Below are 23,794 nucleotides of genomic sequence, written 5' to 3'. Positions count from 1 at the left end.
TGCTAACACTCCAGGGAGGGACGGGGATTCCGTTTTTTCCCTTTTTTCACTAATCACCCCTCACTGGGCTGCAATAAAATTATCTGGCTCCTCACAAAGCCACACACTGCTGAGAGCAGATGGGTTTAGGCCCTGGTCCAACAGGCCAGGTCGCAGTGCCTGTGTGTCCCTCTGTGCCCCAGCAGCCACCACGTGTCCCTCACTTGTCCCAAGCTGTCAGGGCCAGGTTGCCTTCCTGCCCCAAGGCTGGCAGCACCCAGCTGAACGGGAAACTCACTTCTGGACACCAGGTCACACAACCAGCAGAGCAGAGCTCCCAGTCTGTCTGGAGCAAGACCTGAACTCACTCCTGCTTTGTCTTCAGCATCTCTCATTGAATTAGAGATGTTATTACAAAGAAAGCCAATCTTGAAACTTAAATTTATAGTGGTAAAGAACCGTATGTATTCTAATCTGTTATCATGGATCTCAATTTTAATTGTTAAAAGTGAATGCTGTGTTTCTAAAGCAAGTTTCTGTACATTGAACTTCCACATCTTACTCTTGTTACATCTTTTTGTGCTAGATTTCCCTGCCCCAAATAGACTCCGCTCTCTTTACCTTCTGTAGCACAAGACATCCAGTTAATGTGCTGGGAATATTTTTGTACAGCCCCTTCCCCAGACCTTTCACCACACTTGTTAGTCCTCCCCATTTGTCCCAGCCTCCTCCTAGAGCAAGGTGCCCACTGCCAGCCCTGCCTGGCTGGGTACGCAGCAGCACCCATCCTGGCACCCACCCAAACATCCACGGGGACCTTCGTCCTGCAGGTACGGTGTCAGGTGGGAGCTGATGCTCAGCACCAAAACCTATTTCATGTTGGCTCTTTATGAGACTAGGCTGCAGTCCGAGTTTGTGCTCAGTATGCCAAGATGCAGAGCCATGCAGACTGTGTTTCTGTAGCCCTATGGAAACGTTTTCCTTGTGCTCAGTTAACCAAGCAATTCAGAGGGCAGAGAAACCCCAAACTGCTCTTTCTCTTTTTTGTTATTCCTCTAATCTTGTGGTATCTGCACATGTTATCAGCAATTATTTGTTTTTTCTCCAGAGAGAAGATTAAAAGTAAATGTTTTATGGCCAAGAGCTGTTCCTTAAGAACCCTGACTAGAAAACACCTGGTGGAAGATGCTAATTTTATTATGACTAGCAAACTGTGGGAGTGCTCTGGTTAAAAATGCCATGCTGCTGTAGGTACCACATCAAGTGTGTTACGCTTCTTGCAAATTGCAACCTCATAAAATAAAATTAGTTTGTAGAATTGAGCTCTGCTTTTCATACTTTCATATATGCTGGGTAGAGCCATCACCTTGTCTTCAGATTACCTTTTATATATTAGATCCTGGATCAAATGGTTGGAACAGCAGCACTTGAGGACAAGCTCCTTTCTTCCCACTTATCTTTGGATGTGACCTCGTGACAAACCCTGACACTGGGAATGAGCCAGAGGCAACCTCAGGATACTGGGCTGCTGACCTATGCAGTAATGGCCTTTGAAAGCCCATTTCCAGACAGTGGGAAATATGCACTGCAGCTGCTTCCCAGAATCACAGAATCACAGAATTTCTAGGTTGGAAGAGACCTCAAGATCATCGAGTCCAACCTCTGACCTAATGCTAGCAGTCCCCACTAAACCATATCCCTAAGGAAGGGAAAGAAACCATATCCCTAAGAAGGGAAAACTGTGGGGTAGGAAGTGCAGAAATCTGCCCTGTGAGGGCTTTGGGAAATGGGGACAATCTGTGTGTTCCTTGATGGACACAAAATCAGCAGGGTTGAAAATCAGCAAGCTCCATGTTATGAAGGCAGCATGGCCAGGTATCAACAAGAGGGTCAGCTCTGCTTCAGGTTCCACAGCAGTCAGACTGAAGGGCAAAGTGGGGCTTTGTGGGGTCTTGAGGCAGTTTCCCCTGTCACAGTCATATCATTCAATGATATGACTTTTGTAAATTCACCATGTTCCAGCTTGGTAAGAATTAGACTTTTTCCCCATCTAGTCTTACGGAAAGTTTGTTTCAAAACATCACTGCCATGATGCTGCCATGATGGCCAGAAAACTTTGTCTAATTCTGGGCTTATCTTATGCTCCTGGCCACTTTCGCTCTCTCTTTTTTTTTTTTTTTCTTTTTTTTTTTCTTTTTTTTTTTTTTCTTTTTTCTTTTTCCCTGCTGACATGGGGAACTGATACTCAGACTGAAAGTACTGGATTGGAAACACATGTTGAGCAATCTTTGGTTGCATTGCCCAGAGGACTCAGGGGTTGTGTCAAACTGAAGGTACTGTTTTTTGCCACCCCTGAAATTCCCTGTTAAAAATGTCTTGGTTGATGTAATATTTCATGCCCTGGGATGGCTCAGTACCAGTCAAAAGAAGAAGCCCCAGCGTGACCCCAGGGCCGCCACTGCTGATACCCTTCCATCAGTGCTCGTTCTTTACAGGACACACTTCTGGCCATGCCTGATGTTGTGCTCCAGACTTGTAATGGGAAAGCATATAGGAATGGTGAAAAGGGCTGCCAGGCATCACCCACAGATGTCAGCATAGCTCATCCAGGCACCTGCAGCTGATGAAAAATGACACTACCGCAATTTAAAGTAAAGCCCACCAGTGGAATTCTTTCTATTGAATGAAAAAGTTCATTAGTTTCTCTTGTGCCTCTTGCTGAGTGCTGGAGGGACCCTAAGGACAGAGTTCTCCCAGGCACAGATGTTCCTTCATGGTCCCCCAGCCATACACAACAAGGTGATAACATGCCTGTGGTGTGTAGCCAGATGAGGACGGCTGCCCACAGGCCTGGTAATGAGTAATTGAATCACAGGAGCATGATTGTCTGAGTGCAAACATAATGTTTGCATCAACTTGCTAGGAGGAAGCAAAATAAATCCCTACCATCGAGAACAAAACTCAAAATCCCAGCAAAGATATTAGCTGCACCCATTCATGTCTTTCAATGGGTTAATGGAGTCTCCTCTAAACTATCAAAAAGAGAAATTACATAAAAAGAACAAAATTGCAGGAGATTGAGATGGCAGGGGGTTGTCTCAATCCTTTGCGCAAAAACTTCCCCAAAAGAACTTGTTGGGAATGTGCTTTATGTTTACTTTGCAAACATAAATTTCTTGCCTGCTGGATCCCAATAATTAATAAATGACTGCTGGAGAAATTGCAGCACACTTCCTAAAGCTCCTTAGCCTGCAATTGCTCCAAGTCTTAGTAGCACAGCTAAATGTATCTGCCTCCAAAATGACCTATGGTAACGCAGGGAGGAACAGCAAACATTGAGGCAATGAAGGAAACAGCAGCTGAAGTTCAAACGATCCATCTTGAGGCTAACGACCTTTCAGTGAAGAAGATGATGCAGTGTGTCAGAGCCCTGACCCCTGTTACTGGATCATTAAAATTGCCAGGCAGTTACTGTCAGTCAGAAATTGTGGTCCCAACAGACTGATTTTGCTGTAAATAATGGCATAGCTTTGGGCAGTAACAGTCTGCCACCAAAATTCTTTTCCAAGTGATCACTGATTGATAGGAAAAAATTGCAGAAAAATCTGTTCAACTTGCATAAATGGGAAAAACAAACAAACAAACAAACAAAAACATTTAGAAGGTTATTCATATTTTAGTTCATGCTAAAATAATTAAAAAAAAAAATCAATTTTAAACCAAGGCCCTGCATTCTTCATATTTAAAAGCTGAGTCAAAGAAGATTCACTCCCACTGCACACTGAAATTTGGTCAAGACAAGCTAAGAAGGCATGTTTGTATTTAATGGTTTTTTCATCCAAATGCTTTTTTCCAGGATTTTGTTCGCTTGCTGGTCTGTTTGTGAGCTTCGCACACCCAGGGGCCTACCTGATGCTTGCCTATTTCTCCTTAAGAGCAAAAGCAAGAAACGAACAAACAAACAAAAAGTAAGTTTCAGAAACCCCGGATAAAAAAAAAAAAAAAAAAAAAAAAAAAAAAAAAATACTGCTTTTTGCCCATTCACCCAGTTTGGTGGAGCCTGCAGGCAGCTTAGCTAAATAGTGTCCTGCAAATGCAAACAGTTGGCTATAAAGCCGAGGGTACGCACTGTTGGCCACGAGACCCTGAGTTTCAGTCCAACCCTGAACCTTTCATCTCCGTGTCAGCCTTTTGAGAGTTTGTCCAAGCAAAGTTGTGCATGTACTGAAATATCCCCTTTCCTTTCCTTTCCTTTCCTTTCCTTTCCTTTCCTATTCCTTTCCTTTCCTTTCCTCGCATTTCCTCGCATTTCCTCGCATTTCCTCGCATTTCCTTTCCTTTCCTTTCCTTTCCTTTCCTTTCCTTTCCTTTCCTTTCCTTTCCTTTCCTTTCCTTTCCTTTCCTTCCTTTCCTTTCCTTTCCTTTCCTTTCCTTTCCTTTTCTCTTCAAGCACCAGCAAGGCCCTTCTTTGCCCTGGCCAGCTGCTGCAGCCAGATGAATTCCAGGTCCTCCCACAGCCTCTGCACAGCCTCCGATTGCCAGCACCACAAACAGAGCAGGGACCTAACACCTCCCCAAAAACACAGCCTGTGAGCATCTCTTTATCCTCTCCAGAAATAGCTTCCTGCTGCTTTATGCAATGAGGAATGCTTTTCCAGGAAAGTGTGAATGTCTGAGGAAGAGAGAGCGAGCCAGTATTTAGGGTGATGTATCAACAGCTGACCTGCACCCTGATTCCCGCTGTGGTTTCTGGGGTCTTCAGCAGGTTGGGCAGAGACCTCACCTTGGCTGTGCACCATGTTGTCATCACTGTCCCTCTTTCCTCCAGACACCTCTGCTGCTGCCAGCGGCCGCCACTGTCCTGTGGAGAAATGCGATAGCAAAAGCACGCATCCGCCTGGCTGAGCCTAAATGCATGTTTGCCAATGAAGCGCCTGTGCTGAGAGAGCCGCCAGCTTGTCAGACGTCAAGGGGTGGCTCTGAGCATGGAAAGGCGAAGAAGAGGTGGGCGAGCAAGGAGGAGAGGGCTGTGTTTGCCAGGCCGTCATCTGGAGGCTGTCAGGGTGCCCGAGCCCCACTGCTCGCAGCAGCTTGCTGCCTTGGCCGCACAGGAGCAGCTGCAGCTGCCAGGGCTGGCCCAGCCTGCACAGTGATTGCTTTGCTCTGCCTCAGGAAGCTCTGTGGTCTCTGTGGCTGTCTCAATGCCTGAGAAAGGATAAGAGACAAGAGGAACAGGAGAAGGCAGGACAGCAGGCTTTTACTTGTAAACCTTGAGTGAGACTTGCTAGTGTTATTAGGAAGCACCTCTGAGCAAGCATTCTGTGTTTTCTGAGTCAAGCTGCAGCTGCAGCCCACAAAATGCCACCCTGGCAGGGGGAAGGGAACAACTGCTCCATCCATGCCCCATGGGTAGAACTGCTGTGATCCTGCCGGGCACCGAACCTGCTGCGTGACTCAGCACAGACCTGGCTGCACAGGGAAAACAGAGTGCTTTTAAACCCATTAACCTGCCAGAGGTAATGACTTTGTGGAATTAAAGCTGTTGAAAAGGCACAGCAGCAGGTGTCCTGATGTGCATTGCAGCAGGCAGCACACAGGCAGGGCTGTCCCATGTCGGGGGGTCGGGGGCCCCAGCAGCACTGACTGTGCTGACTGCCTGGTGGGCAGGGGGGGGCTTCAGGGGGGTTGCAACCTTGTGAATGGGTCTGGGAAAACCTCACCCCTGGGGGTGAAAATGAGGCATAGGTACTCAGTAAGTTTTTATGATTGTTCAGGGCAGCCTCTTTAATTTATTCACTCTTTCAATAGTTCTTGAAGTAATGCAAAGCAATCAGCCCATCCATCCCACCTGAATGTGATTGTCTCTCACCCAAAATCTTCTTTGCTTCTGGCCAGAAGAATCAAAGAAAGGAGAACCTCCTACTGTACCCTTACAGACTGGAAGCAGCAGCACACTACTAATCCCTGCTAGCACCCAGACACTCCTGCCAACACCCGTCAAACCCCGCCAGGCCAGTGGGGCAGGAGCAGCGTGAGCACAACACTGCTTGCCTGCCTCCACGGCACCTCTGACTTTCCCTTCCCTGCAGCCAGGAAGGATTTATTTTTATTCCAACAGAACTGTAACCTGCCAAGTTGCTAAACTTCTGCCAGCTCCTGAAGAGCCGAGCTGCTGTGCTGCCTGTTGAAGCAGCAGCAAGGACGCTCTGGTGCTCGCTGCCAACCAGATATACTGGCACCATCACTCATGGCCCACACAGGGGCCAATAAAGCTCCACAGCCATGCTCCAGTGTTCAGTACTGGCTACACACGGCGATTTACTACGTGTTTCTCACACCTTCAGAGTGCTGACACCAGTGTGGGCTGATTGGGCTATTTATTTAATTCTGTACTTATGAAGACAATGAACTTCCAGACCCCCAAGCTGCATGCTGCTTTTTTGTTTTCCCCCTTTGTTTCTCTTGGCTCTTCCAAAAGGAAAATCAAGATGTGTTTTACTTTGGAGAAATAAAATCAACATCAGCCCTGTTTGAGAAAGCCTCTCTGTGATAGAAAAGGAGCAAATAAACCACTCACTACAGCTTTCCCAGAAGAGACTAGCACACTGTACTGTGCTGAACAGTGCACTTCTGGGAGGAAATGGGGAATGCACAAAAGTGACCTCCTTGACCCAAACGTTCCAGAATTTGTCTGCTCTGATCATTGCTCAACTATATTTTACCCAAAGCCATCTTCTCCACTGTGGCAAAATTTCAGAACTTGTCTTATCCAAAAATTCAAGCAGTGCTGTGCTGGGTTCCAATCGTCTTGTGCAGTATGAGTTGAATGATTCACAAAGGCATGAGTTCACTGCTTTGTTCTGACTAAATGTCTGTGCATAACAAAAGATATGCAAGCAATATGTTTAAAGAGGGAGGCAGCATTTTTCAGATGACTATGGCATTTTCACTCTTCTAGTGTACAGGACTGTGCACCGAACACATGCTACAGTTGTCCAGAAACCCGTATCTACTGCAGTGAATTACTGTACTAATTTTTGCCATATGTTAGTTGAGAGTGCATTGTAAATTCTCCTATCCACTTGTAATTCAGAATGATTCCCAAGTCCTTCAAATGTGTGATTTTCCAAACCATAAGTTATTAGAACTATGAATTGCAAATATTTATAATGAATTACACATTTTGTGTTGCAAACAGAGAAGCAAACCTTTTTATGTGACACGTGAGTTGCAATCTTACCCATCAAAAATGAATAGGGCATGAATTTCTGATTGTAGCCACACCTGCAGAGTTCAATTCACCCTTTCCATGTGCCCTGCTTGAATTTTGCAGTTAGTGGTACACATCAGAAGTGAGATAGGTTAATGTCCAGGCACTAAAAAAAACACAATTCTGTCAATTCCCATGCTTGCAGAAATCAAACTCAGAAAACAGGCAAGTCAAAATCCTCTTTCACAGCTGAATGAATATTTAATTCTACTCTTGCCCACTGTACAGACAGATCCATCTCTAACTAAATCTTGTCTCCTGTTCATGACATCTTCAAATCACGTTGCACTGTGTCTTCCCCTGCCCAAGGAACAGGTGTCTTTCATACCAGCTGATGGAGAGTTCAAGAACAAAATGGGTGATGTGAAATCCTTTCCCCATCTTCTGGTTCATGATTTAGGGAGAAAGCAGGGTGGTTTCTGTGGGGTTCAGACAGTTGTGGGCTCCCTCCTGTCATGGTCAAGCAGCTAAGCCACTGCAGTCTGCATCACCACTGTGCTTGCATCTGGCCCCAGGTGTGCTGTACAAAGTCTCTCTCAGCCTGGGTCCTCCAGAGCATCAGTCTTCACAGATCAATTGAAAAATAAATTAAAGAAAGAATGAGAACTGTATCCTAACCAGTCTGTCAGTCTGTGTGTGCTGAGGGATTCTGCCTCTTCTCACTGCCATGTTTTATCATGCTCTGTTCCTCCTTCTTTTTTTCCCATTCCTAATATAAATGTGAAAATCCCAAAATAGGAATGTAAGCACATTTTAACACTGAAGTTTTCAGAAGAAAAAAAAAGAAGAAATGAGTTTGTCCCTGGAAGGCACTCTCACAGATCACACATATCCAAGAACAAGAGCCTGAATTTAATCTTTAGCATTGACAAGCATACTCTTTGCACTTGCAAAAGCAGCAGTGAGTTGATTGCAAGTGAAGAAAGAACAGTTTGGACGGATAAAGCTGAAGGAATGTTCAGATCTTGTGAAGACTGGAAATGAAGAGGAGTTAGAAATTCAAGTTCTACTGCCCACCACTCCTGACTCCCTTTGTGGCTGAACAAGTCATGTCAGTTTAATACAGAATTGTACATCTCTGTGGTTTTGGGGGCAGAAGGCTGCCCTGGGTTCAGAACAGGGTCTGTCCTTCTCTTCACTTCTATCCCTGTTGGGGTACAAAACGCAGCTGTAACACCCCCCTTGCTCAACTTCCCCATGTGCAGAAGCTCTTAGGAAGATAAAACTTCGAGGTTGGAAAAGACGCGTGTGAACCGGGTCCAGCCCCTGAGCCGCTTCTCAGTTGGGCTGGTATGAAGCCAAGACATACAGGAAGGTTTCAATATTTCAGCTGCTGAAATCCCTTATATTTCCAAGACAGCAAAGCAAATATGCTTTATACCTGGGAGAGAAGCTGCCTCACTGAATCTCTCTTCCATCTGTGCCGAGTTCAAACTGTTCTGCATTTAAGAGAAGCATTGAAGAAATCAAAATTCCCCATGTGAGGGTAACTGTCTAGAGACCGTAATTAGTCAGTTTTCCTTTAATCCTCACAATTGCAGCACCATCAGTTCATAACCTGCACCAAGGGAAGAAGTCACACTTTTCTCATTGTTCCAAAGCCGAGAAAAACAGAAAATAATTGATCTCTGAAGTACTGATGTGCTGAGCCTCAACCCTCAGCAGCTCACAAGCACATTCTGCTGTTCAAGCTGGAGTGACATGGAAAGGCAGGAGATACGTGGCTTGTGGTGGTAGGACACTGAAGAGAGTTCATCCACTCTTAAGTACCCATAAAACCCAGAAATGAACAAAATGCCCTGTACAGAGTTAGGTCTTACAGAGCCTTTTGTAATGTTTATCGCATCAAGACTGACAGGATTACAGCAAGGCACGCGAGCTGGTCAGGCAGTCCCCAAACTTGTTATCTATCTCCCTGGAGGACTTGTAGGTGGAAGCTGAGTCGTACGAGTGGGAGGGATGAGGTGGAAATGAGAGAAGCCTGACTCCAAGGTGGCACCCACCACTTAGTGCAGCCCAGCTCAGCTGGCTGGGGTGGCCAAGACTGTGCCCCCCCAGCTTTGGAGGGGAGGTGACTCTTCACAATTGCTTTGGCCTCAGGGACGTTCATATGGTTTAAAAGGGTTTCAAAATGAGGAGTCTGTCAGCACCAGGGGACACTCAGCAAGACTTGAGGAAAGCACTCAGGAGTACATCTCCACTGCCCGGTGTCCCCAGGGCAGAGCTGGCCTGGGCCTGCCAGCCCCGCACAGCGCAGGCAGGACAAGGAGCTGTCACAGCGAGACAGCAAACACAGTGAGACATCTTTGAGACACAGAGGAGGCACAGTATTGCCATCTTGTGACATTCGGAGGTCAAACGTGGGCCTGGGCTGAAGCAATTCACCTTTGGTGCTGATGTGCTCGCTGTCTGCTGAATCTGAAACCCACACCTGAGAGAGGCTCCCTGTCATTTCACTGCATCTACTTCACAAGAAGTACCTTGTTTCAGCACTTGCTAGCCCAAATAGATGTTATTCTCCCTTTCTTTGTCTTTAGGCCAGCAGGAGTCCCCCACCAGCCCTCCCTTCCCTCCTCCCCACGCACAGCCACATTTCCAGCGCTCACCCCTGCAGCTCCCCAGCACAGGCCATGCTCCCCTGCCCTCTCCCGCAGCTGAGGAGCGTTTGCCTCATCCCCAGGCACATGGCTCTGACACAGGCATGTGCTCCGTGTGGCATGGTGCCATGCCCCCATCACAGACAGAGGGCTGTATATATGTTGTAATGGCCTTCATGACTTCAGAGGTGTGAGAGGCCTGTCCCAGGGCTGTGGGATGCCTTGCCCCGTTTCCCTTCCATTACACAGACCAAGACACCTTCCAAAACTTCAGAGGTCAATACAGCAGGGAGCTGGGGGCAAACGAGAAGATTAGACTCTGCTGGAAGTCTGAGCTTGTCTCCACATGGGTTTAGCTCTGAACACAAACAGTTACTGACTCTTTATCTGGAAGTGAGGAGCCATGACTACATCTACCAGAACAAAGTCACTTCTAGGCATTAGTGCAAAAACACCAGTAGTGTTTTTGTTTTCAGAAATGTAGCTTTTTCTGATATTACTGGAGATAATTGCTCCTTTCTCCCTTCCTCCAGTGCTCTGCCCTCTAGCTCAATGCTTGGTAAGAAGGTAGCAGAGGATGTGTCCCAGCACAGAGCCCTCCAAACCCCTCTGCACTCCCACCATGTGGGACCCACATGCCCTCCTCTCACAATAAACAATGTGGTACAAAACCAGGGATGGGTGTGTGAGGTGGGGGCTCAAATTCTCTGGGCCCCCACACTGCCAGCCAGCTGAACTGTGTCTGGTAGCCCACGAGGGATGCACACTGCAGATCCAGACACCACTGCCTTGCATGGGGGGAGGCAGTGAGGGGCTCAGCCCTGGTGTGGAGCTGCCCCATGTGGCACATGGCAGGAGCCCGGGGCTGCTGGCAGACATGGGTGCCTCAGCCCAATTTTCCCCTGCACCAGCCCCCACAAGATCAGAAAGAAAACATCTGCCCTTCCCCATTTGCCACTCCTGCCGAAAGCCACGACATGCTGCAAGGGCCAGTGTTCGGTTCCAGCAGGACGCTGACCTCCTGTCTGTGCTGCAGGCATCCTGAGAGCCCCCAGGCTTTGGCTCAGTTACTGTAAAGGGCAGACACCCCAGCATTTTCTGAGCTGCTAAAGCAAAATAGCAAGTACCCTTCCTCCCAGAGAGCCACTAAAGTGCCCCAGCAGTATCAGGGCACTTGGGTAAGATCCTCCTTTGCCATTCATTACTTCAGGAGATGCAGCACCAGCTGGTGGGGCTACAAAGACAGAACCTGAGAAGTGCCATTGGGAGCATCTCAATCCCTTTGCTAGAGAAAAGGGAGTAGGCAGCTTCCCCCAGGGTGCTCCCTGTGTGATCGAGTTCATCTCAGACAAAGCAACAACAGGATGCAGCAGCATGCATCCCAAATGCATGCATATCTTCTGCCTTCCCCCAAATATTTCCTGAACATTCCTCTGGAGAACCCGCACATGCCAACATCTATCAGGTATCTACAAACCCAGGTTGTATGAGCACCCTAAGGATTACTGTGCACTTCTCATTCCCCCAACCCCCCCTTTATTTTTTTAACAGTTAATCCATCAGATATTTCAAATGCAACACAAAATCACTCCTTAAGAAATCTCATGAGAAGTAACTCTTTCTAGTGACTCAAGCTATTTTGCAGCAGCTGAGAACTCACCTTAGCACATGAGTCGATCCGTTATCGTGGTGGTGGAACAGGGGACCGTCTGCCCCAAGATAGAAGGGCCTTCGGTATCGCTCATCACCACCAGCACAGGATGATGAGGAAGGCACGTCTGAAAGACTTGTTCAGGAAGGCGTAGAGGAAGGGGTTCAACCCTGAATTGATGTAGCCCAGCCACAGAAAAGCTGTCCACAGCTTCCCCGGCACCGTGTAGTTTATGAAAGGGTCCACTATGTTTGTGACAAAGAAGGGGGCCCAGCACAGGCAGAAGCACCCCATGATGATGCACAGGGTCTTGGCAGCTTTGGTCTCAGTCTTCATGCGGTGCGTGCTGTGCTGATCTGGGGGGTGCTGCCGACCGTCAGCGGGGGTCCCCGCGCGCTGCAGCACCCGGATCTGGTAGGCGTGCTCCCTGGCGGTGATGTAGATGCGGTAGTAGGCCAGCACCATCAGGAGGAAGGGAATGTAGAAGGCCACCACAGAGCAGGTAATGGCGTATGGCTTGTTGACCATGAATATGCAGTAGGTGGAGTTGGAAGCCTTGTGAACTGCCTTTGCTGGATCTGGGGCAGGGGGAGAAAGGAGAAGGACAAAGAATGGAAGAGATTCAGTGCTGCTCCTCTGCCATCAGCAGTCTGTTTGTCAGGATGCTCTACCACCACTTTCCTATTCTCTCTCCTCCCTTGCCTCTCCCATATGCCTTACCACTGCTGCCTCTCCCAACTATGCTTACACCTCAGGCTCTGATGGTCCTGAGGTTTGTGGAACCAGCCCATGTGCAGCTCCAGTGTCCTGGAGCATGCCTCAACCTGGCTGCTGAAAATCAGCCTAATAGCCCAGTTCATACTCTGTGAAGGGGAATAACTTCACTTTGTGCTGTGCTTTTTTGCAGTGCTCACTGCTCTGTCCATCAGGACATGCTTTTGCACCAAGGATGCACATTTCATCTGGCCAAGTGGCACAGGCCAGATGGGTGGGGATGGGGCTAGGCTAATAACTTAGCAGACAGGGGCTGCTCTAGGCATGGGGCAGTAGGCAGCAGCCTTGAAAATCCCTATAAAGAGAAATTCCAGAAATTCGGCAAGCCCTTTGCTTCAATAACAAGGACTTCTCCTTTAGCCTCTATTGCTCTCTTTTCTTTGCATATTCCTTTTTAAAGAAGTATATACAGCAGGGAATATATTTGGTATCAAGTCAGTGTATCTCCTAAATTACTCACCAGATCAATGATGCCAATGCTATTCCAGCCTTGCATGATTGGGAGGAAAGAAATAAATGTTGGGATTACCCAGCAGCCTCCAAGCATTACAGCAATGCGCAATGGAGTCATCTTGTTCCTGTAAACCAGTGGCTGGCAGCAAATAGCATAGTACCTGCAAGGAGGAAGCGAGAGAACCACCATCACTGAAGGAGACTTTCAGGTCTTCTAGAAATAAAACTGTAAAGCCTTTTCTCCAGCTTGTTTCTCCTGCCTTTCAAAACAGAGGGGAAAAAAAAGATTCTATAGTCTATTTCTATTGACTGCCTCTTACACAAGGAGCTCAGGGTATTTTCACAGCATGAGTAAATAAGGTTTCATAGTCCCTTGCAGGGAAAAGGCAATATTTTCTAATTTTCCAGGTAGGGAAAACAAGGCATAGATTAATGCTGTGGTTTGTCTAAAGTCATGGAGCAAGCGAGTGACCTCCCATTCAGCCCTTCTCTCCTCCTGCACTTAGTCACAAAGCTGTCTGCACCCTCCTTACCACAACGAATGAGTTCACCTTCCTTCTATTTAGCCATAACTGAGTAAATGTTGGGGTTTTCCTAACTGTAATGGACATTTATTTTGACAAGACTGCAAAGGCTGTTGTTGCAAATTAACAAAGTGTTTCAAAGCTGTGAAAATATCTGTAAAAGTAAGTAATAAACAAATCCCTTTTCTACCTCCCTGTAAACACCTCTTGCCTGGCCATGCTTTAACATTCTGCCACAAGGACAGCACAAATGTCTGCTCAGGGCTTCCAGTCTTTTCCCCACTGAGGGGAATTGCCCTGTTCTCTCCTTCTTCTCCCAGTCCATCCAATGTATTCACAATAACATAGACTCCTGCTCTTAATATAACCAGCTTTGAACTGGAAATGTCTTCTCCAAGAGACAAAAAAATAAGTAGACCAAATAAGAGACAAAGAAGAAATGCCCATAGGCATAGCAGGTCAGCAACCATAAAATTCTATTGCAGATTCCTGGTGGCCCTGACCTGACAGTCTGTTTCAGGTTCTGAATGAAATATTTTCAAACTTCAGAGGATTTCAGCGTACTTTGCAGAGGAATGCCAGTACTGACGTCCCCACTGCTCAGACTGCTGGGGTCCAGAGGCTTCCACAGCAGAGCCACGAAATGCCCTTGGCTTTCAATCCCCTGTTCCGACCAATCTCCTTGCTGTAGCAGACCTGTAGTCTCTTTGATTTCAACACGACAGAGCGGGAAAGACTAGGGCTGAGTGTAAAGCAGTGGAGTCAGGACAGAAACCTAATACGGCAGACTGGGAAGATGGCCATTCTGCAAAGGCACTATACCCCAGTTACAAGTTTAGGTATGTCCCTGAACTACCATTTGATCCAGATAATTGATAGGAAGTAACATAAACACTCAATTACAGAACTTCAAGCATTTTTTTCATGACCATACCAAGTAATATATAACAAGGATATTATGAAAGAGCCTTTTTGTGCAAAATGTTTAATAATTCAGCCCATAAAGCAGCATTAAAATCTCTTAACAACCAATGCAGGTCTCACTCTAATTGTGAAACTGAGAACATTTTCAACTTCCTTTTAAAAGTCTCCAGGGATCCTGCAGTTCAGAACTGAGAAGATGTCTCTATAGGTAGTTGGAAACTACTGCTTAGACTCCACAGCACAGGTGATCTGCTGCAGAAAATAGAAACTGTTAAGAAGGACAAGAGCAGTGGTCAGCCCAGTCCTGCTCGGCCAACACCAGGACCAGCAGAAATGCCTCTCAGGTTATCCTACAAATGTCCCTCACTAGGCTTCTGGCATTTTCACCTGGCACAGCTGGTACATCAGTGATACCAAAAGTGCCCATGAATTCTCATCTTTTCTAAATAACTAAATATATAATTCAGCTATGGGCCTGATGGGTATATTTTCTTAGTGAATTAATAATGGTTGTCTGGTAGATGTAGTTCCCACATTTGGTAAGCACAGACAATCTGCAATGTGGCACCCATCTGTGTACCTGTAGGACATAAGCACTGCATTGAAGTAGTGGCCATTGTTTCAACAACTATTTATAAAGGGAATAAATCACAGAACCACAGAATCATCTAGGTTGGAAGAGACCTCCAAGATCAACTAGTTTAACCTCTGACCTAACGCTAACAAGTCCTCCACTAAACCATATCACTAAGCTCTACATCTAAACGTCTTTTAAAGACCTCCAGGGATGGTGACTCCACCACTTCCCTGAGCAGCCCATTCCAATGCCTAACAACCCTCTTGGTAAAGAAGTTTTTCCTAATATCCAACCTAAAACACCCCTGGTGCAACTTTAGCCCGTTCCCCCTTGTCCTGTCACCAGGCACATGGGAGAATAGGCCAACCCCCACCTCACTACAGCCTCCTTTAATGTACCTGTAGAGAGCAATAAGGTCGCCCCTGAGCCTCCTCTTTTCCAGGCTGAGCTATCCCAGCTCCCTCAGCCGCTCCTTGTAAGACTTGTTCTCCAGACCCCTCACCAGCTTCGTCACCCTTCTCTGGACTCTCTCGAGCACCTCCGTGTCCTTCTTGTAGTGAGGGGCCCAAAACTGAACACAGTACTCAAGGTGCGGCCTCACGAGAGCCGAGTACAGGAGGACAATCACTTCCCTAGACCTGCTGGCCACACTGCTTCTTATACAAGCCAGGATGCTGTTGGCCTTTTTGGCCACCTGAGCACACTGCTGGCTCATATTCAGCCGACTATCCACCAATACTCCCACGTCCTTCTCTGCCAGGCAGCTTTCCAGATCATTGATAAAGATATTAAAGAGGACTGGCCCCAGTACCAAGCCCTGGGGGACGCCACTAGTGACCGGCCTCCAGTTGGATTTAACTCCATTCACCACAACTCTTTGGGCCCAGATATCCAGCCAGTTTTTAACCCAACAAAATGTACACCAGTCCAAGCCATAAGCAGCCAGTTTCTTGAGGAGAATGTTGTAGGGAATGGTGTCAAAGGCCTTACTGAAGTCAGGGTAGACCACATCCACAGCCTTTTTTTAAAGTCAATCTTCAATTTTTAAAGTCTATAACAGTCTATTTTATGAGGCCAGCAAAATAATAAATTAGAGACATTAAATTAGCAAACACACACTGAAGTTTGACCACTGACCTGAAGTGGAGCCTGTGAGAACTTCTAAGTGCAAGAAGCACGTTAAAATAAGAGATATGGAAATGGACAAATATACACAGTTTATGCGTATGTATAAAAGAGATGTCCTTGAGGTGCACAATTTATTTCATCAAGAGTTGAGGGGGAAGAGAAAATTTTGTGCTAAACAGGCAGAAAAAAAAAAAAAACACTAAAAATTTCCAAATTTTCTTAATAAATTTTTAAAAAGTCATGTGGAGTCAACTAAATTGCTTTATTTTGATAAAATGAGATGATATATTCTACACAAGGGGTTGAAATAAAATCAAAGTGTCAAAAGAAAACTTTCTTTTTTTAAATCTCTTTGAAACAAGATTCAAAATGTCACAGGGGAAAAATGTTGAAGCAAGCATTCAACTCTTTCAATTTGATCATTTATATATTCTCTTCTGGTTTTCTGTGTGCATGAAAATCAGCCTGTTCCTCTGAAAGGTTTCACTTTCAAAGGAACAGTATATTTGACAGTAACTGTTCTTTCAGGGCACTGCCTGAAATGTTGCTCTCATGGAGTAATGCTAACTCCCATGGCAGTTGGTGGATCCAATTCCTGTGTTCACTGACATGGTCCTAACATGTTCCCAACATCTCTCTGGCAGCACAAGGAAGAAGAAGAGGAATAATTTACAGGAACAGGATTTGCTTAGTTTTGGAGCTTGCCTTCAGTGGGTGAAGATTTGAACAAGCGAGGTTGTCCCGCCTTGAAGGTATGTAAAACTGAACTGAATAGGAGCCTGAGTGACCCGATTAAAATCAGAGATTTTGGTTTGAGTTTGGCCCTGTTTGAGAGGGGGGGATGGATCTGGGACCCCTACAGCTCCTTTTTTTGAGTCTATCAGTATGGTCAAATTTTAACAACTAAATGATTTCAGAGAATAGAATAAATATGTCTTTGTTCCTAGGATAATTACCCTCCTCATGACAGCCACAATGTGCTTGCGTAACCTCGTCTTATATTAGCAGAGCTTATTGAGTTTGGATTTCCCAGTGTTCTCCAGATTTCCTTCCCCAAGGAAACAAACCGACCTTTGAATCCAAACAGGTATTTTCAGTAATGCATTTGACTGCTTATTCAGACAGACAGTGCTTCTCCTTGGCATTATGTGAAACTGCACTTTTGGCTCTAGACACAAGGGAATTATACCTGACATATTTATTTGTTTACTGTCTGAGAGACACCCACTGCAAAGTACTACCCAGTGCTGGACATCAAAGGATTCCTGTGACATTTCTGAGAGCAAGTTGCTGCAAATCTCAAGAAACTACACTTACTTGCAGAAAGCGCAAAAAGAGAAATTCACCAAATAAATGGGAGAGAATGGCCAACACACCAACTACCATTTCAGAAGTTAAATCAGCAAACAGAAAAGCAACAACATGACACATTACTAATTAACTACAGCAGGAAAACAATTCTTTGAAGCAGTTCAAGTTATTTCATTTCTGTACTTCTATCCCTGATGCAGCTGACAGCATTACACTGACTTGTACATGCTATTAAAGGCCATTAGAGTAAAAAATATGCCTGTAAAAATGACATCTTAAGCTCTCATATTTTTTCCCTCCCAGTGATTCAGCAGCAATTTTATTCCACTTACATGTCAAAAGATTATATGGTGTTTTTTTTTTTTTCTTTTTTTGTTTTGTTTTGTTTTGTTCTGTTTTTCTAACTGCTGCTACTGTGACTCCCCTTGTATTCAGAAAGGCGAGCTGGGTTCCTCCTGTCCCCATGCTGTTATCAGCAATAAGGTCCTGCAATCCAGACATGGGTGATAATTTTGCTGATGGTGAGGCAGAGAAACACACAGCTGGTTGCCTGGAGCTTAGCGGAACTTCTGCTCAGTGGTTCAAAAGTCAGATATAGAAATCCATGCATGTTAACAAAGTCACTGAAGTCACACAATTTTTGCAGTAGCCAATGATCTGACGTATGCAATCGTTCGGACATTTAAGCAGCTATTATTCACTGAGAGAAAAGTAATTACATCTCTAAGATTATCAATAGTTTTAGTCAAAGCTGAATAAAGACATTTTCTTATTCTACATTTCTGCTTCCTTTCAAGCTAGAGCTGTTTTCCTGTGCTCATAAAGAATATTTATTAGGTATTGCTTATGACAATGTGATGGATGAATATAAAATGCAATACACATATACATGATTAATACAATGTCCAAGTTTAGTTAAATATTAATTCTTACTATTATCAGCCAAGGCCCATGCTTCTGCAGTTCCCTGGAAATGTTAACTTCCCTGTTACCTACAGCAGGTAGTAGGTGCAGAACATCTTCTCTTCTATCTCTATTTTGACATTCTCAGCTGAAGGGGAAATACACGGATCCCTTCCTGAAATTGTAGATCTTCCAAGAAGCCCCACAAAGCAAAGGTTATTATAATATTTTTCCTTTCCCATACCAGGCATTTACCACATGTGAATGAATCAAGAACTAACATTTTACAGATGGCTCATGCAGAACAAAATAGCTCTGCGGCCTTACGTACAGCTCTGACGGTCATTGCAGATATGTTTGGCTACCAAGCATTTGTGACCTGCCCGTGGTCCTTCAGTGGCTCTGCAGAACAGTACAGTGGCCAAACTCTGTCTCGAGGAGCATATATGTGATTGTCCCTGGTCTTCCAGGGAAATGAATTTGGGAGGGACTGATTAGTACCAAGTAGATCGATTCCCAAAAGTGAACCTCATCTGCTACAAATTGCGTCATTAACTCAGAGGGGATGCAAGTGCACCTCCATTATGTGCATAAAAGCTATAAAAAAACTCTGTGTTCAGTGCCCCACAGGGGAGCCACATATACACAATTTCCAACTGCTGTAAGAGCAGAATATTTTTTCCTTTTCCCAACAGGACTTGCATTTTGCCTGCTGGTGAGCTCCTCTTTTTGATCAGTGCTCCCAAAAATCATTTATAAATGCACAATGAACTGTACACCAGCAACAGATTTGTACCTAACAACCTTCAACGCATCATGCAGAGAAGGCATAATATCACATTCCTCAGCAGCAGGATCATGGACAGCTTGTCTAATGTTAAACTTGTGTATATGTGAAGACAGGAGGGAAGCTGTGAAGCCAAAGAGAAAATAGACCGAAAATTCGGTCTATCGGAATATTCGGTTACATTCTTGCCTTGTATGACTGAATTCTGAATCTGTTGTGTAGGTCCAATGCTTTCATGGAAATGTAAGTGCTGTAAATCATGGGTGTTTGTTGGTGCCTCTGCCTGTATGGAGGATCCTGTGTATACACACACAAACATATGCACGCTCTTTGTATCACACCCTGCCCGTTCTCCAGTGAAAAAAAAAAAATAGAGAAAAAAAAAATAGAGAAAAAAAAAAGATTTTTGAAGATCACATGAACTTTCAAGTGATGACACGTGTTTACCACAAATTTATAGTGCCTATGTTGTTGGAGACAAGAAAGGCAAGCAGAAGGACTGAGAAACAGCATGGCATCTCAGTACAATCCTGACCTAGGGCTGACAGCAGCACAATGTAGCTGTGATCTACAGCAGGGGTAGCTATTTGTGGCAGTGACTACCTGCATACTCATCAAGCACCAGCACGATGAGACTCAAGTTGTGTCCAGGATCCGTGGTCAAGACTGAAATCAAAGGTCCAAGGATCTCTATAACCAGCTGGGCCAGTAACATTATAAACCCCAGTTTCTGTGCTTAAAGAGAAGCACTGTCCCCCATTAGCCTGGATGTCCAAGCTCCTCCTCAGGCCCATGGCAGTGAGCAAGCTGTCCTGGGCACATCTCCAGAGAGCACTCCTGGAGTCCTCACTCTTCAAGATAAGTGATGCTCTTACCACTGCTGCTCTCTCCTTACCTTCTGGGCACTACAGAAACCTAATTACTGCATTAGATTATTCCTTCCCTTCGGAAAAAAAAAAAAAAAAAAAAAAAAAAAAAAAAAAAAAGTATCTGCTTGGTTTGCAATACAATTCAGTTGTTTGAGCTATGGGTATGTAGACACTACCCTGAAAGCAGCTCCTTAGATATTCCAGACAGACAAATACACACCCACCTTTACCAAACAGCCTGGGCCATGTGGGTGGCCCACATATAAATCCACGTGGTGTCACGCGCATGTATTAAGTGATACACATGCCATATGTTTTAGCAGCACTGAGGCAAAAATGAGCCAAGGAAAATTTACTGAATTCTCTCACTGATTACTTTTTTAACCTTCTTAAAGAGTCTATCACAAAGCAAAGAGGGTGGCCTGCAGCGAGCTCAGATACTGAAGATGCTGAGCTGAACGGGTGGCAAACTCTTGCAGGTGGCAGGGATGTGCATTTTAGAACAGAGGAATTTCTTCTCTTCGTGGGACACAAGCTACATAATGATGAGCCTAGTTGGGAAAGCCCTCTTCTTTGTCTTTTGGAGTTCTACTCTGGCGTGAGTAACAAAAGCAAATCCAAGCAGGGTTTTGCACATTCCTCCTCTCCCCCAGTCAACCAGAGAGGGCCAAAGTCTTCAGCTGAACCCCAACAAAAATTAGGAAGTCTAGAGAGCTAGAATTTCAATTTTTTTGTGTGTGTGTGAAATTAAAACAGTGCTACTGGAGAGTGACTCTGCTCAATCAGATGATGACAGGACAAGGGGGAATGGTTTCAAACTAAAAGAGGGGAGATTGAAATTAGAGGTTAGGAGAAAATTCCTCACTCAGAGGGCACTGGAAGAGGTTGCCCAGAGAGGCTGTGGATGCCCCAACCCTGGGGTTGTTCAGGACCAGGCTGGATGAGGCCCTGGGCAACTTGATCTAGTGGGTGGCATCCCTGTCTGTGGTAGGTGGGTTGGAACTGGGTGATGTTCAAGGTCCCTTCCAACCTGAGTCATTCTGTGATTCTGTGATACTGGCTTTGCTGTTATTTCCATGAAACCAGATTCTGGCCTCCACATAAATAGATTTTTACTTTATTTGTGGAGAGAGCAGCTCTTTCTCTTTTCCTTTTTCCCATTGAGCAAATAAGCCATGGTGTCTGACTGTGCCAAATAGAACAAAGTTATACATTGCTGGTCCAGAAGAAAAATGTCCTAAAATTATTATATCTAACAAAATTAAATTCTTATTAGAAAAACAACGGCCTGCTGGTGTTGAGATAATTACACTGAGAAAAATGCTAAAGAGAACAGTTAATTGGAACTGGATAAATTTAGCTAGTAATACAAACAAATGTATGTTGCCAAACGGAGATGGAAGGCTCCTCCATGGTCCCTGTGCAGATTGGTGTGTGTGCAGGGTTATTGGCAGCAATGGTGGTGAAATAAATTTCCATATTTCTAGAGGATTTGTAGAGATTAATAAAGGACAGTGCTTGCCTCAGGCTGTGCTATGACCATCTGCTCTATTATTTCTCATAATGCTCTCCAGCCTGAATTCTGCAGCTCCTGTGCTAGCTTTCTCTCCAAGCCACATGCTGATGGGGATACCCTGCAGCTGTACGTCATGTCCCAGTCCTGCACGGCTGCAGCTCATCCCCTTCCTGTGCCGTCTCTTCCCTACTCCTCCTGATCAATTGTAGAAGACCGGGCACCTTTACAACTCAAAGGGATAAGGGGGATTCACAGCCTGGTTCAACATTATAGCAGACACTTGTGTCACTGAAGCAGAGTGCTGAGTGTCTAATCATTACTTTGCGGTAGCTATTTAAAGCCCAAGGAGTCTCCTCGTGCCCCTGCTTGCCAGCCAGCAGATGCCTTGCAGAGCACAGCTGGGTGCAGCTGCTTTCTCCCTGTCCTTGCGAGGACCAAATGCCCCCGCAGCAGGGCAAGCCACGCCCCCTGATCCAACTCTGAGGCACTCAGGAATTTTTAGGCTCTAAAACATCACTTTTCTCAAGGGATTGTGCTATTTTGATGTCTAAACAGTACATTAATGTTAATTAATGTTTGTAAATAGTGCAACAAGCATCTGTCACTCTGGTGCTCCAACACTCTTTGGATACATCTGCTTAGCTTTAGCCTTTATTTAGCAGTGATCATGCGGTATGTTTGGATTCCTGTAAGATGAGCTCTGACTACACAAACACATGGCTAGGTCTGTTTTGTTGCATGTTACATAGCAGCTCAACAAATGCTTCTAGCACTGCAGGTGAGCAGTAGATGTATTGCCCAGCAGAGATGCAGGCCTGGAGGACAGCTTCGCTGCCTGGGCTGCAGCCAGGAGAGCTGGAGGATGTGGTCACAGGACCTATTTGTTTCCCTTTTTTTCCCCCAAAATTGTATTGCAAATACTGGAGAAGAAAATTGCCTTCCTGGCAGGTTAACGGTATTTGGAGACTCTATCATAGCTTCCTGGTCTGTTTATATGCAGTGCAATTATTTTTATTGCATAGGCACAAAGAATAGATAGGTATGCATAAAACGTGCAATAAATAAAAAATTCAAGGCCAAATTTTTCTTTTATACTAGAACACCAAAAAGATAATGAAAAAGTATAACCCAGTGACAGCAAGATTTGGATTCAGTGAGCACTGAGGTACCTCTGACACCTTGGAGAAACATGTTTTCAGATCACACTGAGCTTCCCTAAGGCTTGGCAGTACTTTGCTCCCTGTGTCTCACTGGTAACATCGATTCACCCTGTTCATGTCGTGATTTCTCCAGGTTTTCTCAAAATCCTGTTGAATGCCTTTGAGAATTCAAATCTGAATCCTTTTCTTCAGACCCGGTAATGAAATAGATACAAGATGTTATCAGCTAAAGCTCTTTCAAGCAACACTTTCAACAAATGTTGAACAGAATGACTTTCCAAACTGAGTTCCGGGATTTAGAATAACCACAAAGCTTTCTTAAAAAAAAAAAAAAAATAATAAGTGTATGCCCTGAAATAAAACAGAAGTCAGGAAATATATGAATCACAGAAAAAACACCAGCTAGAAAAAAACATGCTCCATTAAAGTCTGAATGAACAGAAGGGCAACAGCTAGCAAACATGAAATAAAGCACGGTGGAGGCAGCCGTGCTGTCTGCGCTCCCCCAAAGCCGTCTGCCAGGAGTGGTGAGCAGTGGTGATGAAGAAAGGTCAAGGATGGGCTGAGTCATCCCCCCTGCACCGGCACTCATCTACCTGCTCTGGTCTTCTCAGTGCTCCTAACACTGTTCTGGGATCAGTCATCACTGGGGAAAACAGCCACAAACCACCACAAAACTGCCACAGAAATCCAAGTATCTGCCAGCAACCATTAAAGTGTGAGGATATGCAGATGAGAGGGAAAAAGAAAGACATGTGGCTCTTACTCACATCAGAGGGAGTATTTCGAGCTGATCTGAAAGCTGCCTGGAGAAGGTCACAGAGTGCTGCAAAAAATTAAACTGGGTTTTCAAATCTCAGTTCATATATACACAAGGTAAATGAGAGATTTGCTTTGAAAGCCTGTAGCCCAAGCCCCAGAAGAAGAAAAACTTTAGCCAGCAGTTGGAAATCAGGTGGCTTTTGTCACTGTGTTAAATCATAGCTGTTAGTAGCACGTGTTGGGTGCTCACTTGGGTTATGGATGGCTCTCTGTCAAGTCATTTATTGCTGTTAGACTGCTGTCAGCTACCCATGTTTTAGTTAATACACACCAGGAAAACCATAAATTTTTCAGTTTAGTCTGTGAAAGGAGGAGGATTTTGGCAAAGTGCTCAAGAAATAGGTGGAATTTAGAAACTTTTGGTACTGGTATCTATTCAAATATAACTGAAGCTTGGCTGCTTTTCCTTTTGCTGTCTAGTACAGAAGTGAAGTAAGGTAGAAATTTTCTCCTTGCCCTTCTCAGGAGACCCACAGATCAAACAAAGCTGGAGGTGATGCTGCCCAGACAGTCACAGCAAGGGGGAGGCACACTGCCAAGGAGAAAAGG

The 23,794-nt window shown here is 45.2% G+C and overlaps 1 protein-coding gene across 1 annotated transcript in view; it reads right to left on the bottom strand.

Moving 5' to 3' along the window:
- HTR4 (5-hydroxytryptamine receptor 4) overlaps positions 1-23,794 on the bottom strand; it is an 86,301-nt gene that overhangs the window by 36,601 nt on the left and 25,906 nt on the right. The window contains 5 exon segments of the mRNA XM_032196883.1: positions 11,507-11,531; positions 11,534-11,573; positions 11,575-11,595; positions 11,597-12,075; positions 12,728-12,885. Of these exon segments, the coding sequence (XP_032052774.1) occupies positions 11,507-11,531; positions 11,534-11,573; positions 11,575-11,595; positions 11,597-12,075; positions 12,728-12,885 (723 nt within the window).

The sequence above is a fragment of the Aythya fuligula genome, chromosome 14, assembly GCF_009819795.1.
Source record: "Aythya fuligula isolate bAytFul2 chromosome 14, bAytFul2.pri, whole genome shotgun sequence".
In the NCBI taxonomy this organism is placed as follows: domain Eukaryota; kingdom Metazoa; phylum Chordata; class Aves; order Anseriformes; family Anatidae; genus Aythya; species Aythya fuligula.
Note: the sequence above shows the minus strand (reverse complement) of the source record. Positions and strands in the feature narration are given on the sequence as shown.